Raw genomic sequence first — 15961 nt, forward strand, 5'->3', positions numbered from 1 at the left:
AATTGTAGAGCCGTGACTTTTCCAGCCAATCACAGCGTAGCTGGTGTGTCAACAGTATCCGCTAGGCAGTTTAGCATCAGGCTGGACGGGAAGCTAAGCTATAGTACCTCTCTGGTCTTGTTTTGATTATGTGTTCAGTTTTAATTTTCTGAAGCTGCAGCCGGTCAAGTCTCTAACTGGAAGATCAATTCCAATGGTAACGAATTTTGTCTTTGCCGTCTTGTTTGTGCTGTAAGTAGATAAACGTCGCAGGAGGGGGGCGCAAATGTCACGTAACGTGGTGTTGATTTTAAAATCAGGCAATTAAGTGACAATAGCTGATGCGAGCCAATAAAACGTAATGCAAAAGCCCCCAATGCGAACGATGTACAAGATGGGATCCAAATTTGATAAAATATTAGTGTCGTATTGTTATTGTCTCATTCATTTCCTCCAACTAGCGCATTCCAACTTATTGCGATAACTGAGGTTTTTCTGTCACATAAATGTCTTCGTTCATTTTATGCTAAATTTTGTTGTGGTTTGGGGGTTTAAACCTAATAAATAAATAAATAAAAACCCAATCCACCGTTCGGTTTCATTTGCCTCAATGCCTCTCGCCCATTATGATTCATGTTTGTCTCACCCTTGGATCTTTCCCCCTCAGATGCAGTTCATGCTGCTGTTCAGCCGGCAGGGGAAGCTGCGGCTTCAGAAATGGTATGTCCCTCTGTCTGACAAGGAGAGGAAGAAGATATCCAGGGATCTGGTCCAGACCATATTAGCCAGGAAGCCTAAGATGTGCAGCTTCCTGGAATGGAGAGACCTCAAGATTGTGTACAAAAGGTAGATGATGTAAAAAATAAAAAATAAATCGTTTTATATAACAGGTCCCAACTTGTTGCGAACTGTTTACAGCCCTTGGTATCAAAAGTAATATCTTTATAGCTATAAACCTTAAAACCAATTTCTTCTAATGCAGTATGAAAGGTAAACAAAACACTTTCACTAAACAGTAAAGTTCTATTGTCATTTTATACAGGGACTACCTAATACTGATATGCTTTTACAATTTCAATCTAGTTTATTGTGTTTCAATATGTTCTGTTTTTACATTTTGCATATACAACACTTTTAAATATTGTAAATCAGTTCTTGATGATTGAGCAAAACATACTCTACTAACATTTACACAATCTTTTAAGCTGTGGAGAAAACAATAAGAGGCTAACTAAATCTTTTCCAAATGTCACTGTTGCATTTCCTGCCTTCATTGTTTTGTTTTTTTTGTTTGTTTGTTTTTCTAGATATGCCAGTTTGTACTTTTGCTGTGCTGTTGAGGATCAGGACAATGAGCTGATCACTCTGGAAATCATTCACAGATATGTGGAGCTACTGGACAAATATTTTGGCAGTGTGAGTCACACAAACACCATGATGAAAACCTGCTACTGTAAGAAACAAAGTCTCCTTTGTATCTTTCTTATTATTATTTATCTCTGCCAATCCGTTCCCACACAGGTGTGTGAGCTGGATATCATCTTCAACTTTGAGAAGGCCTACTTCATTCTGGATGAGTTCCTGCTGGGCGGAGAAGCTCAGGAAACCTCCAAGAAGAACGTCCTGAAGGCCATCGAGCAGGCCGACCTGCTGCAGGAGGTACGATCGGTATCGGAACGGGTCCAGTAATGTGAACATTCAAAGGAAAAGACGACTTAGCAAATTAGAATTGCAAAATTGATTTCCAATAATAAAAGGTTTGCTTGCTTTAAGAAAATCCCCATCATTAAAGTTTGTAACTAGAAATTCTTTCCATGGAGAAGAAACCTGTAGTCATCACCTCGTAGAAATTCTTGGTGTTTCTATTAAAAGTCCCTGGGCAGTGAACCAAACAGACGGGTCGCTGTGGCATGTTGACGCATTGCATTTTCCAATGTGCAGCCATCAGCACCTGCTGCCATCTGTTTATTCTAAGCTTGCAGGGCTTGAATTAAACCTCTTCAACACTCCGCCTGTTTGCGCCGGTGTCCAGCTATAGCCACTTCAAGCCGGCAGATTCCCATCTCAGTGATTTTATTTTTAGCCAAGCATGCGGTGCCATTGTTGTCGTGGCTCACTTTGAAGGCCTGCATGGTTATTGCTATTAATTACACTCGCAGTAGAAATGCAGGAGATATGTTTTTGTTTCTCCCCTGCAGGAAGCCGAGGCACCGCGGAGCGTCTTAGAAGAAATCGGTCTGACATAGATCACCCGCCGCCTCTCGCTACGTCTCACAGATGCAGATCTGTTCACATCCACGTCTTTGTGTCCTTTCCTGTCCACAGTGTCGGTGTTGTATGTATATCGTTGTACTGCTCTGTACTGTAACGATCATTCGGTGTGGTGCCAAATGTAGTGTTTGTGTGTCTCCGCTGTCCAACTTCCTGTAAAGTATTCCATAGTATTTCTCCCAACCTCTTAACGCAACAGAGAGAAATGTAGCACTAGTGTCACAACTCCAGCATGTTTAGATCAGCCGTTGATCACTGTTTGCAGAATTAGTAATTAAGACTTTTAGGTGCTGCTGGTGCCTCTTGCACATTACAAACACCAGGAAGGTTAACGCAGCGTAAAGCTGTTCTTTAGGTATTTTCTGAATCCTCAGCTCCATTACAAAGTCCTGGTCCTTTCAGTTTTCACTAAAGCAAAGTAATTCAATTCAACAACCTTGGGGGCGGGGGAGTTAAAATTATTTGACCACTGTGCAGTCTTGGTAATAAATCTTATTGCAAAATGTATTTGTTGGATTTAAATGTTTGTCTCAAAGAACATGAGAAGTTCCCATTTTGTGCCATTTTGTTTTTAGATAAAATGCAAACTGTCTATTGTAAAGTATTCCTGTAGTATGAGGCACCAACTTGGGTCAGTATTACAGTACCCTTTGTACCTGGGTAGATCACAGCATCAGTATTGTTTTCTGTGTTCATTTGGGCTTTTCGCAGATATGAACTGTTTACACATGTTGAACTTTGTGGTCTTTGATTTCGCTAAGCTTTCTGTTCTCTGTATTGTTGTTTTCGTCATGAGTATGGATCATATCTCCTCTCTGAGAGGGTTCAAGTGAAATGTTACATTTTTGTGATCAATCTTCACTGGGTCGCTTCTCCAAGTCTTCAGGACAGGATAGTGACTTTAGAAAAAAAAAGAAAGGAAATCATAACCACTGATAAAAGGTTTAGTTTCATTCTTAGACTCACCTGTGACCAAAGAACACTGTGTTTAACCTTCGTAATGGTGTCTGAAAAAGAATGCCAGAAAAAGGGACTTCTAACAAAGTATGTGGGCACTATTTGATTACAGATGACTGTATTTTATATTCCTATCTCACAACTATGTAAACTTTGTGGAATAGCAATTATGAGCATATGAGATACAAAGACGTCCAAACAGGTGTTAAAATGCAGAAGGACAAGATGGATGCTAATCTTAGGCGACACGCGTTTCTTTTCTGCAATCTCAACCCCATTATTGAACAAAACCATCTTTGATTTGAGCTAAATGACTTGTTTTATATTTAACACTGCCAACAGTTTTTCTTAAATCTGAGACAATAAATGTATTCAAGGACGACCCATTCTGATGTTTTTGTTTGTACCGAAGAGCCAGGAAGTGCTTCAAATCCCAATACTGAGCATTTATTTGAAAACGTATCTGAGTTATTCACGTATCTATGAGCTAAGCCGCACTAAAAAGCTGTCTGAATTATGTTATGAAATCTATTGGGCCATTTCATAACATCATCTGAACACAGAGTCTGTAAAAAGCTTTCACCAGAAAGATATTACTAAAAATCTATGAAGCATCCTTATAATGTTTACAGTCTTGTTTACACTACTTATTCTGATGAGGCTAGCTGTGAATGACTGATTTTGAAGACGAAGAAATTAAGATATGTCCCCGTTTGTTGTCGGTTCCGTCTTGATTTCAGCAGAGTCCTCGGTTTTCACCTCTGAATCCAAATCATTCTGACCGGCACAATTTTCCTGAGTTCCCTCTTCTTCGTGTTTAAGGCCTCCACTCGGACTTTGTGTTGAAGGATTACCACGGGTCTCTTCCTCCAAGTCTTTCTCACTTCCTGACTCCGTGGAGGAATGTGTCTTTTCAGATGACAGCCTTTTCTTTTTGTGTTTCTTTTTGCTCTTCTTGCTTTTTTTGGAGCGCTTCTGATGGCGGTGGGGCTTTGTATCATCAGAAAGACTTTTCTCTGATATCTTTGGGCTTCTTTCTCTGTTTTCTTTGTGTCTCTTTCTTTCTCTACTTGTGCTTCTTGATCTCTCCCTCGTTTCTCTTTGAGGCTCCCCATCATCACCTCTGTCTCTGTATTTATTCTCCCCTTCTTTATCTCTAAGCTGCTCTCTCTCTCTGCTTCTGCTCCTTGATCTGTCCCTACTCCTGCTCCGGCGCCGGTCCGTCCTCCTGTCACTGTGTCGCGACCTAGAAGACCACCTGTCTTCTCTGCGCTGGTGGGACGTCCTCCTCTCTCTGCTCCTGCTCCTCTCCCAGTCGTCCTCCCACCGTCTGTGGGATCGCTCTGATCTTGCCGGGCTCCGGCTGCTGCGGCGTTGCCTCCGCGGTCGCTGCCCGTAGCGCTCCGAATGCCACTCGTCCCTGCGGCTCCCCCTGATGCTGCGATTGGGGGACACCTGGATGTCCCTGTCGGCCTCCCAGAATTCGTTGCCCGGATTTCGAAATACATGCAGAAAGTTACAGTGTTTGCCTTTAGGGCACTTCTGTCTGTCAAACAGTCCTAAAGAGGGAAAAAAAAAAAAACATCAAATAGTGAACACACTGAAACGAATGTTGCTTCTCGGCCCTTAAGGTGACATGTGAAAGCTAACGCACCACATATGGCGTTCTTCCACCGTGTAACAGGACACATCTCACACTGAAGCTGCCGGCCTGCATACCACCTCCCGTTGAACTTCATAAAGGCCTCTTTGCACATCTCCTCTCTGGACACGAAGCCAAGACAACAAGACAACATGTAACGGCTTCATACCACACTTGAGCTTTTTAACGAACTGTCTTCACAGCTGCAAATTTAACATGTTTTATGGCATACATAAGCACAAATATCTTAATGGTGAAGTTGAAGCAAAATAATCTAATAATAAACTTTTCTTCTTACAAAATATAAAAGAAATGTGGTGTGCATTTGTATCCAGCCCATTTTACTTCGATACCCCCAAATAAAACCTATTAAAGTCAACTGCCTTCACACCCAACGAGCAAACAGGGTCAAGTTGTGTGTCGTTTAATCTCGGTATAAATGTTCTGTGAGCTCCCGAGATGTTGGTTAAGAGAAAATCTGTGAAGAGACATTCTCATAAAAGACCAAGAAACAAAGACGGGTCTGGGATACGACTGGAGAGTTAGGTAATAAAGTTTAGATCAAAGCATGTTCATGTGTGAGAACGGAAGGATCACAACCCAGATCTTGACACGATCCATATGAGAATGAGTAGCAAGATTTTAAAATTGCTGTTAAATATTCTGCATCAAGACTGACATAAAAGAAGGATGGAAAAACAAACATCTAGTAAGTAGCAAACTGACAGCCATATCTCAAAGGCTTTTGGGATGCAGCTCAACAAAGCATTGACTCAGCGAGTTGAATATAAATAAAAGCACCATACTTTTTAGATTTAGAAACCAGGTATAATTTTTCTTCCACTTCACAATTATCATTTATTCTGTGCACTATATCACATTAAATCTCAACCAAAAGCAGTAATAAGCAGCTTAGAAAGACAAAATGAGAAACTTACGTGTCAAACTGAACGTAAACGTTCCCTCTCAGGTGTGGTTCATGATTGCAGCAGACCTAAAAGAAGAATGATCAGTGTACATTATAAACTAAAATATCTGAGAAAATCTGGTTTTCAGATTAAATACATTAAATAAATTTTCAGAGAACACTCGTTTCCCGTCACCTTGAACTGAACCACTTTGCCGATGCTCTTGAACTCCGGCAGAACGTCGTGGTAAAACTCGAGGAAAGACTCCAGCAGCTCCTCCTCGCTGTGCTCCAAACAAGCATCCATGTCGTAATCGTCCCGCCGCGACTCCTCCATTCCAAACGTCTTGAACATACCGCGGACCAGCAGGGTCGGGCTGGAAGTCGGATAGGTGTGCTTCCGAGAACACCTGCGCTTATTGGATTGAAATAAACCACCAAATACAAAGAATAGTCCCTTTAGGTAAAGTATTACTTGCAATATATTTTATATTTAACTCATATGCTATATTCTTAAAATAAAATTTTTAAAAAGACACAAACAGAACCTGTCTCCAAATCGGCATGCTCCTGTCTTCAGGAAGAAAGGGCAGTTGGCAACGTCGCGCTCCGTTCCGAAGTTTTCCGAGTTCGTCATTGCAGGAGCCTCAGGATTCATCCACGGTCCTCCATTTTCCAGCTAAAAAAAAGACAACAAACATATGATTAACATAAGAAGTCAAAACACACAATTCAGCTTTGAGTCGTCAGTAGCACAAAGAGCTGACAATAAATACCACATTTTCTGTCTCCTACTGATATAAAAGGTTCCCTGCTCTTTTAAGCGACACATATCTTTGTTTTTACCTGATTCTCGGCTTCATCCAACCTTTTCTGAACGGCCTCCTACAAATGTTTTAAACACACGATTTGTGAAAAACGTGAAGACGTCAACATACTGCAGCATATCTGTTACCGGGGGTTAAGAGTTCATTCACAAAGCCTGACAGGCACAAAAATCCCCCAAGATATCAAGGAAACCGACAGATGTATCAATCAATTTTACATACAATCCCAAACAAAGTAAAAGATACATTCTTGATGTGCAAGCTGAAGGTGTAAGCTTTTTTTTCTCTTTGAGTGTATCTTAGGTAAGGAACATGATGGTTGCTTGTGCCACAAAGTCAAGGAAAAGTAATAATCATTCACAGAGCATAAACATGTTCATCTGATGAACTTATTGTATTTCTTTTTTTTTTTTTGATAAGTTAGCAGCGGAGGATATGTTGCTTTTATTTTCTATCCTCCTGGAGTCCGTTTCACCTCTCTGTCGCGCTTCTCCTGCTGCTTCTGCTCCTTTTCCTCTTGTTCTCTCCTCTGCTGGGCCTCCCATTCCTCCTTTATCATTCGCTGTGAATTCAAGAACAGCAACCATTTGAAAACTGCATTTATGACATAGATCGCTTATCCATTTTGCCCGTTTGCTCACCGATATCCACAGAATTTGTGTTTGATGGGTGCAAAATAAGCTGCACAAATCCCATTTATTGTATATAATATAGCAAACAACAAAAATGAAGCACTACAGTGCAAAGCAATGTGAAATATTACTGTTTTCTGACAGGAAAATTATTCTAAGGCCAATTTGTTTATTGTTCAAACATATTGGCAAGGGGCGGGGATTCATTCATGTCTGCCTGTTCTGACAGCAACAAATTTGTGCAAACTGGCAACTTAGCTTCTTCCTTTCTACCTCATCAGGAAATTACCTCCTCCTCCTCTTTTCGTTTCCTTGCAGCTTCCTCCCTCTCTGTCCTCAGCCTGAATTCCTCCTGAGCCAGCCTCTCTCTTTCCAGCCACTCTTCATGTTGTCGCTGTCTGAAAAAAAAAATACAGAATACAACTGAGGACTGATTTACTGAAGTTTTTGGCAGCTGCAGGACAGCAGAGACAGAAGTGTTGACCTACCTTTCGTCCTCAGCAGTCTTGTCCTCCTCACTAACTCCTTCATTCACCTCATCCTCTTCTTCAGCGTCATTTTTCAATTCTACAATAAAGCACCAAACAAAACTCAGCGTCCCATCAAGGCAACGACGAAATGAATGTTGTCAGTAAGTCTTAATGGGATTTATACCACATTCTCTGGCTTGAGCAAGAGCTTGTCGTTTCCGTCTTCTTCTCTCCTTCCTCTGTGCAACTCTTTGCTGCTTTTGACTGTAAGTGTAAAAAACAACAAAACAGTAACATAAACACACCACACACAGCTGTAATAGAAGAGCCGTAGAGACAGTAACTCTACTGGAGACAACTGACTAGGTGATGTATTCCCATGTTGATGGACTGCAAGAACAGGGTGATGAAAACCGACATGCTTCAACGTGCTTTTGAAAATTGCCGAGTCCAGGGCAGTGATAGTTTGTATTTAAGTAATTGGTCGACTTGTGTTTACAATTTAGCTTTTATTTACTACTTTTTTAACAAGATAAAATAATGAGAGTTTCAAACCTTAATGTAGAAGTAGAGACAAGAGGAGTAGTGGGGGCTGCCATTGAAGCTAGCCGCGGCTAGCTAAGCTAACGTTAGCAAACAACTCTATTTTAGAACGGATTTTAATACTCTCCCTGATTAAGCTACTAGTTTTGATCAAGGCCTTTGCTAATATAATCAGAATATGCACGTAATTGTATAATGAAGAGAAATGCGATTATTCAATGTCTGTTAGCTACAGGCGAACTAGTCTTCTTCTTCTTTCTCGTTTGTTGGCTGTTAGTAAACAACCTTGTGGTTTACCGCCACCAACTGGCTTGGAGTGTAAACCACAAATAAACGACATGATATTAAAATGAAATAAAAATATATAAAATTAAATCCTCATATAATTTGTTACAAACAAGCTCGTTTTATAAATTGAAATAAAACAAAAAACACTTTTGAATAATTTTCTTCTTTCTTCTGATATTTTTAAATACAACAAATCATGTTCTATGGATTTATCCTTCTATTTTTTATTTATTTATTTTTATTTTTTTATTTTTTACTTTATGCTGGTTGGCAAACAACTTTCAGCTATTAGTGTTATCGCCACATTCTGAATTAGAATATGGATCATAATCTATTTTCTATCATTACACTCCTTCAAAAATAAAAACATCTGCAAAAGAGTATTATGGCCACTGACGAAACAAAAAAACATACGTTTCTTTCTTTTGCAGTGGCTCTAATCCTCCACTACAAATAACTCCAAAACTGAATCAGCTGATTTTTTTTCTATTTTTTGATTACAACTTATTTTTATGAAGTCTTATAATTAGTATTTCCCTCTCATTTACTTAGTACATGCTAAAAAATTATGTTTTACTCTTTCTACTCTCCAAAAATCACAGCAGGCAAACTTTTGTGCAAATGACAGAAAGAGGCTCTGGAAAGTACTTCCTTTTTTTAATCATCCAAAGAATAAATAAACAAAAGAAATGTTTAAGCATTTTTAATTGGAAAAAAAAAGTTTTCCGTAGTTATTCTCACAAAATCCCATTTATATTCTTATCTTGCACTGTTTATACATTCTGCCATCGAAATTCCCTACAATGAACACACACACAATTTTTTTTTTTTTAAATCTGCAATTCATCAAATATTTATTTTACAAAAACCTGTCCACAACAGTTATTTGACCAATCCAATAATTTAAAAGATTGCTCTGGGGAATACATTCATTATAGTGACTGACTTTGGATGGACATGCAGAATTTATGCATACAAAGACATCAGAGCTAAAAAAAATATATATATGTTCCTGTCCATTTTATGAAACAATGGTAAACAAGCAAGTTTTAATTGAAATCAATAGATAAAGTAGCATTTGAACATCACCTCCTGGAAGTTGTCCATAAATCTGTGTTTTATCCATATTGAGGTGATAATCTGGTATTTGTAAGGAATGCATCAGCAAGTAGTTCTGACTTATATTAACCTATATTGCTTTGAGAATTGGATTCAAGTGGAAAGACACAAATACACAAATTATTTGTTTGCCAATTGAAATCTTAAGCCCATAAAACAAATACTTTAGTTGACAAAAACACTGAATATATTAGGACAAATAGTTTAAAAACCACAAACATGTTTTTAACTACACAAAATAGTTAAAAACTATTTAACTAACTTCAAATTTACAGCATGAACAATCAGACATGGCACTGATCCAGTTTCCTGTTTAGCACACACTTTGAAGGGGGTAGAGGGACCCCAGCTCCAAAACCAGAAACTGTGGGTAAATGCAAATATAAATCAGGGCTTTGCCAGTTATTCTGGCTTTTTTAAAGCATTCTTGCCCTCTCTAGTGTGCCTCGTCTGTCTCAGAGGTGCAGAGTCATTGTGTTTTTTTCTCTCCCCTTGGCTTGATGAAGAAGGCTGGTTGCGTGCAGCAGCGGTAGCACAAAGCATGAGGCACAAGAGCGTACAGGACATTAACAAGCAAGAAGACAGGCTGACTGTCAGCTGGTACTCTGTAAGAAAACGGTGTCCGTGTGTGAAGGGATGCACCGATGTGAGAGAACTGGGCCTGTAAAATAGACCAGAAAAGGACGCATGAGAAAGAAATTACAGTGAGGAACAAGCAGGGACATACTCCTAGGATTTTTTAAAAATTGCATGAAACTTTAGACATTTAAGGATGTAAAATGCAAAGTTAAAGCAAACGACATTTATAAAATCTGTTGCCTTTTCAAAAACAAGTAAAAAAAAAAGAAAGAAAAAAAACAATGTCAGGCTTGATATAAAGATGGCAGAAGTTTCTCCACATCTCAGATATTCCCAGAGTTGACTCCAGAGCTGATTACTCAGATCTTCTCTTTGGTTAATAGGTATTTGATTACCTGAGGAGTCTATAGAGGTCGCACGCTGATAGACCATACCTGACAAACCACACTGAGATGTGTTTGACCCAATTCCATTCAGTCCACAGACTGAGTTGAAAGTGCACCTAAAGCTGGAGGTGGCAGCATCAGAGCTTTTGTTCAAGGTGGATAAAGTTATGAAAACCTCCCAATACCAGATATATTTCACCCAAAATTTTCAGATGTCTGTTAAGAAGCTGAGGAGGAAGAGAAACTGAACTTTTTAAGCATTATAGTCAGTCCAATTACGCACCCAGATTAACAGAAGAATGGCTTAGTGAGAGGAAAATTCAAGTTGTTGTTTGGGATGACCTAAGCAATTCCAGAATCTAGAAGACCTGAAGACGCTTGAGGAGAGGGAATGTCATTACAACCTGATTTATTTAAAAGAGTTTTTCATGGCAGAAAGAGCAAAAACTGGAAAGTCTAGATGTGGGATGTGGATACACTCCTTCCAAAGAAAACAGATATTTTTTTAAAACAGTGGGCTGAGAATGAAACCTTGAGGAACACCATCTGTATTCTTTGAATTTATAGCCGCCATATGACATAAAATAGTTCTACTTACTGTCAAGAGAGATTTGACCCAATGTATTGCATCTCAAGCAAATTTTTCTAATCTTTCAATCAGTGTGTTTGTTTTTTTCAATCATAACAAAATGCAACATTGAACTTAGATCTGATGAAGAGACTAAAGCTTTGAATGCATCACTGACAAGATATGTCTTCCAAGTAATTTGGTGAGGCTGAAAACTGGATTTAAAAATATTTTGTATCAAATAAAAAATTTATTAAAAATGAAATTAATATGACATTGTCATAAATCAGAATTATATGGGAAGCTTGTGGTCCAGTATTTTCTTTTCAATATTGCCATATATTAAACTTCAACATAGTTTATATTTTCCATGTAAAATGAAAGGTTAACACAACAGGAGAAGATGATGTAGTTACAGCTAATATTTTCTGTTAGTAAGCCATTGGACCTAAATGTGTAGTTGTTGACATACCCACAAATAATTTGAAATGTAACTAAACCCTCCCTGTCATCTTTCTAATTAAGCTACAGAAAATGGACGTGTTTCATAGCAACCCAGCCTTCTGGACCATCAACGCTTCTGTTTATAGCGCCCGCTGCACAGTTGACATTTAAGTGAATACCACCAATACCACCATTCCTCTCGGTCTGAAGTCACCTTCTGCCCTTAATCCCACTGATGAGTGACGTGGCAGCTTGGAGCTCAAACACAATAGCTGCTTTGTATGGCAGATGAGAGTGGGGCACTAGCTGCTGCCGCCAATCTTCGTAGCGTTCCAATTTTAGATCTGAATAGATGTCTCTATTGTTAATTCACTAAAGAGCAAGTCAATGAGTCCAGAAACGTTAAAGTAGAAAAAGTTAAAGAGCAACCAAAATGTCACCATGAAGTCACTCTTTTTCTGGCATCTGGTCAAAATCCTTTGCTTTCCCACAGAACTCTTTCACCTCTGTGTGATAAGGCCAAAACTATTACACTGACATAATAACTCACTATTTTCAATATCAAGACTCAAAGTTAACACAGAAACGGATACAATTTTTATTTAAAAAAATCCCTGACTAAAGGTGAATAGTTGAAGCCCTTTCAGAAACATTCACAAATGTGGCAGTTGAAGACTTCATGTTAGTTCAACTTAAATCTTTTACACAACCTCCATAAAAAGCCTGTAAATATAGTGAGAGGCTACCCAACTCTATTTCTGCATAATCTCTGCAATACATTCACTTTTAGGGGGTCTGATTAAGGAAATAAGTTGTTTCTTCTGACAGGTTAGTGTGTTTTTACTGAAGGTCAAGTGAGGTGAACCAAATTAAGTCATTTATCATTGATTTTGTCTGCTCGACAAAACTGATCAGCTTCTTTGCATCAACACAGCATAATACTGCTACCGCCATGTTTCTCCATGTGAATGCTGCTTCAGCATTAGCTATCCACCACACATAGCATTTGGTTGTGGACCAAAAAGTTAGATTTTTCTCATCTGACCCACTTCTCCCAAATGTTTGGTGTGTTCCCTGCAAGGTCTGTGACCAACTTTAACAACTTTTCAGCGTGTTTTCAACCACGACTGTTTTCTTACTACTCTTCCATGAAGACCAGATTTGTGGAGATAATAACTAGTTATCCCTAAAGTGTCTGGCATGTCTTTAAGTACTCTTGAATACTTTCTGTTGGCCTCTCACATAAAATCCCTCAAAATGCCTAACTGATTGTGTTTGAAACATGAAATGAAAATAAAAAATAATAATACTTTTGAAATCCTCTGTGTGTGCAAACAAGTTTGACTTGCCTGCCCTCAGCTGTGCACAAAATGATCAGTATTACCTACCTGAGCCAGAGCACCCGAGTGGACAAGAGTCAGGTCTGGCACCCATTCACATCCTGGGACCAACAGCCCATACAGGGTGATGATGTAGTAGGGTCCAGAATACAGCATGCTCACTAGCATCTGACAAATGGGAATGCTTTAAAGATCAGGATGTGTTTGGATGTTGTTTTTATCATATTTCATGTCATTGAGTTACCTGGACTTTGGGGTAGGCGGAGGGATCTTTTAGGTACGGCTCAAACTGCTGGGTGTAGTCCTCACACCATTTACTGGGGCAGTCCAGAACAACCTCCAAAACAAACACGGGCCACTGATGAATCATTTCATCAGTCCAGGATTTATACTTGTTGATCCTTTCACAGTTTCTTACCAAGCCTCTGAAGACACAAAAGGCCAAAGCTGGAAAGAGGTAGACGATAAACAGCAAATCCAGAGGTCTGTGGAGCAAGTTTGTCCCCTGTGATTCCTGAATGCTCTGAAAAATGACATTCGACTAGTTTTCAACTGTGTGTGCTCCTGGCATGAGCATCTACAGCTTAATGCGCTTTGCTGTCATCATCATTGACAGAAAATGACAAGATAAAGTCAGCATGTGAAAGAAATTTGTGATATATTCTCATTTTGACCACTTTTTTCAGACAGAGATTCACATTATGTGCACAAATCTGCTTAAAATTTATGTTCAAATTGTTACAGCTGAGTTTGAGAATCATAGTTTTTCCATATGTAATTAATTTTGAGGCAATGAAATACCTGTAAGTTATAATTAGCACTGTTACCCTGAATGTTTATCCCTGGATCTTAATTACCCCGTGTTTTCCATCTCTCCCTCCAGATCAGATTCGACTTCTCTATAGTTCTGCCAAGAATTCAATAAACTTGTAGGTTTTGTTTCCATTGTGCAAAAAGAAATCACTGATGAACTGAGTAATAACCACACTTCGTAAAAATCCAAACTAACCCTTTAAATCTGTTGTTTATCCACATTCTGCGAGGGTTTGGTGTCACTTTGATTTTTGCCTTTGAAACCAAGAGGAATAAAACTATCTAACACTTAAAACCCTACAATATTATTTCAACTACAGAATTTACTCCTTATGTCTTCACAGACAGGTGGAGACAGAAGTCATTGGTATAAACTATTTTACACTCAAAGTAACAAAAAGGATAAACTGCAGTGGAGCTTAAATTGCTTTATTTCAAATGTTTAGCAGCACTGTAACATTCATTTTCTACATTGGTAATATGTTTTTTTCACTTGGAACTACAGTGAAATGCTGATGTTGATGATTGGTGTGGTGAATCAGTCTGCTTTCTGCGTCTTATATCCTATGCAGAGAGCATTCAGATGTAATGAAGAGTACATGATGAGATTTGACTTTAGCAGATGGTTCAAGTCATCTATTCAAGTGAGTCAAAAGCAACACCCCATGTAGAATAATTGTGGATGTGCAGAGGAATCCGGTAACTTACCGTTAACTGAGCATCGTGCGTAGAGGGTTGACTTAAGATCCGGGAGCAAGCCCAAACAGACACTGTGATATAAAGCATGTGGAGGACGAAGAGAGGAGTGACTTGGCTCCCATATTTTCCTGGACAAAATACATAACAAGATAATATATCACTGTGAGAAACACAGATTCACTTGAGAATTGAGAGTTGCTCATCTAAAGATACCCCCATTATTTTTGGTGTTCTTACCCACAGCATTCCCAAGAATGTAGACCATGGTCCTCATGAGAAAAGAACCCACCCAGTACAGTCCAATCGCTCGGTAACTGTCCCTGCGCAAACCATATAACACTGCTATTATTACTGCTGGAACCACATGTACCGACACACACTTGGATGGACAGGTCATACCCCCAAGTAATGGCAGCAATCATTAGCAGATACATAAGATAATGCACACAGCCATCCCAATAGGAAATCATATGTCCATGTGCTGTATTAATGTGTGGTTCTGCCTGCAACACAGAGATTGATCTGTAAAATCTATATGGGGAAACATTTCTGTGAGCCACACACTGTACACACAGCAGTTTTTACCTCTTTGAGGTAAAATGTCACAAAGCCATCAATGATGTTGTCTTGCTCCAGCCCAATGATCAGATTCACCACGCTCAGGAATGCCAATACTGCATACACTGCATTGAAATCTTTAGTTAGTTAGTTGATTAGTAAACAAAAATAACAATAATAACAATTTTGTGGTCATGAATAACAAAGTAGTGGATATATTAAGCAGTAAACGTTTTAAGAGTTAAGACAAGGAAATCATACCATAGAAAAGAGGATCAACAGGAGCCTTCTTCTTGAGCATGAAACGAACTGAAATGGTTAGAATGAGGACTGCTGTGCACCCAGCGAAGAAAGCTTCTGCACTGAATATTAAGCAAAGATTCTGATCTTTAGAATAAAACAATTTTAATAACACTACACAGACATTTATAGTTCTGTAATCCCGAAACCGAGTTAGTTGAAAATTTACTCACCTGTTGGAGTAAATGAAGGAATTGAATAAATAGCAGAAAGGGATGGACATCAGTGAGAGCATGAACACCCCCGTCCCCGCAGAAGCGCTCATTGCTGAACGTCTGGGGTTTTGCTTGAAGAGAAAATACAATCAACAGAAATCAGCTCCAGAAAAGTCCCCGATTAGTCTGCGTCATGTTTGGAAAAGAGGGATCTGTTGCAGTCATCAAACTTTCAGTCCTGCCCTCACTTGCGGGCTAGGTCTCGTCCCTCTCGTCCTTCTGGATCACGAATGCGTTTTTTAAATTTTTCTTTTTTTACCTCTTACCAACGTTCAGGGGCGCTCTCGTACACAACTGCTCATGCTCACTGAGGCGGACAATCTGCCATGTTTCATGCTAATCAGACAGGAAACAATTATTTTTTTCATTATTGTGAGATAACATACTTTTTAAAAATAAGAAACACCGAGAACTAGTCGTTTAC

General features: G+C 39.1%; 3 protein-coding genes across 7 annotated transcripts; 1 reads left to right on the forward strand and 2 right to left on the reverse strand.

Moving 5' to 3' along the window:
* On the forward strand, positions 1 to 3589 carry ap1s2 (adaptor related protein complex 1 subunit sigma 2). The gene is made up of 5 exons (XM_044102307.1): positions 1 to 196; positions 647 to 825; positions 1287 to 1395; positions 1501 to 1638; positions 2178 to 3589. The coding sequence occupies exons 1-5, from the start codon at positions 194 to 196 to the stop codon at positions 2223 to 2225; spliced, it is 477 nt and encodes a 158-aa protein (XP_043958242.1). The 5' UTR covers positions 1 to 193; the 3' UTR covers positions 2226 to 3589.
* Positions 3590 to 3632: 43 nt separating this feature from the next.
* On the reverse strand, positions 3633 to 8522 carry zrsr2 (zinc finger (CCCH type), RNA-binding motif and serine/arginine rich 2). The gene is made up of 11 exons (XM_044102299.1): positions 8241 to 8522; positions 7870 to 7949; positions 7704 to 7782; positions 7505 to 7613; positions 7059 to 7145; positions 6603 to 6641; positions 6305 to 6435; positions 5953 to 6166; positions 5788 to 5843; positions 4862 to 4971; positions 3633 to 4766 (listed from the first exon to the last, which is right to left on the reverse strand). Exons 1-11 carry the CDS (start codon positions 8282 to 8284, stop codon positions 3904 to 3906), a joined length of 1812 nt encoding a protein of 603 aa, XP_043958234.1. The 5' UTR covers positions 8285 to 8522; the 3' UTR covers positions 3633 to 3903.
* Positions 8523 to 9177: 655 nt separating this feature from the next.
* On the reverse strand, positions 9178 to 15769 carry LOC122821057 (transmembrane 6 superfamily member 1-like). 5 transcript variants are annotated; one of them, XM_044098920.1, is made up of 10 exons: positions 15496 to 15769; positions 15284 to 15331; positions 15050 to 15147; positions 14864 to 14967; positions 14702 to 14784; positions 14474 to 14592; positions 13371 to 13475; positions 13197 to 13289; positions 13001 to 13120; positions 9178 to 10296 (listed from the first exon to the last, which is right to left on the reverse strand). In XM_044098920.1, exons 2-10 carry the CDS (start codon positions 15321 to 15323, stop codon positions 10105 to 10107), a joined length of 954 nt encoding a protein of 317 aa, XP_043954855.1. In that variant the 5' UTR covers positions 15324 to 15331; positions 15496 to 15769; the 3' UTR covers positions 9178 to 10104. The 5 variants fall into 5 exon arrangements, with proteins under 5 accessions (XP_043954855.1, XP_043954834.1, XP_043954845.1 ...); XM_044098899.1 differs by having other exon boundaries at positions 15284 to 15384; XM_044098910.1 differs by having other exon boundaries at positions 9179 to 10296; positions 15284 to 15379.
* Between the last annotated feature and the right edge of the window lie 192 nt (positions 15770 to 15961).

The sequence above is a fragment of the Gambusia affinis genome, linkage group LG02 (assembly GCF_019740435.1).
Source record: "Gambusia affinis linkage group LG02, SWU_Gaff_1.0, whole genome shotgun sequence".
NCBI classification, from domain to species: Eukaryota; Metazoa; Chordata; class Actinopteri; order Cyprinodontiformes; family Poeciliidae; genus Gambusia; species Gambusia affinis.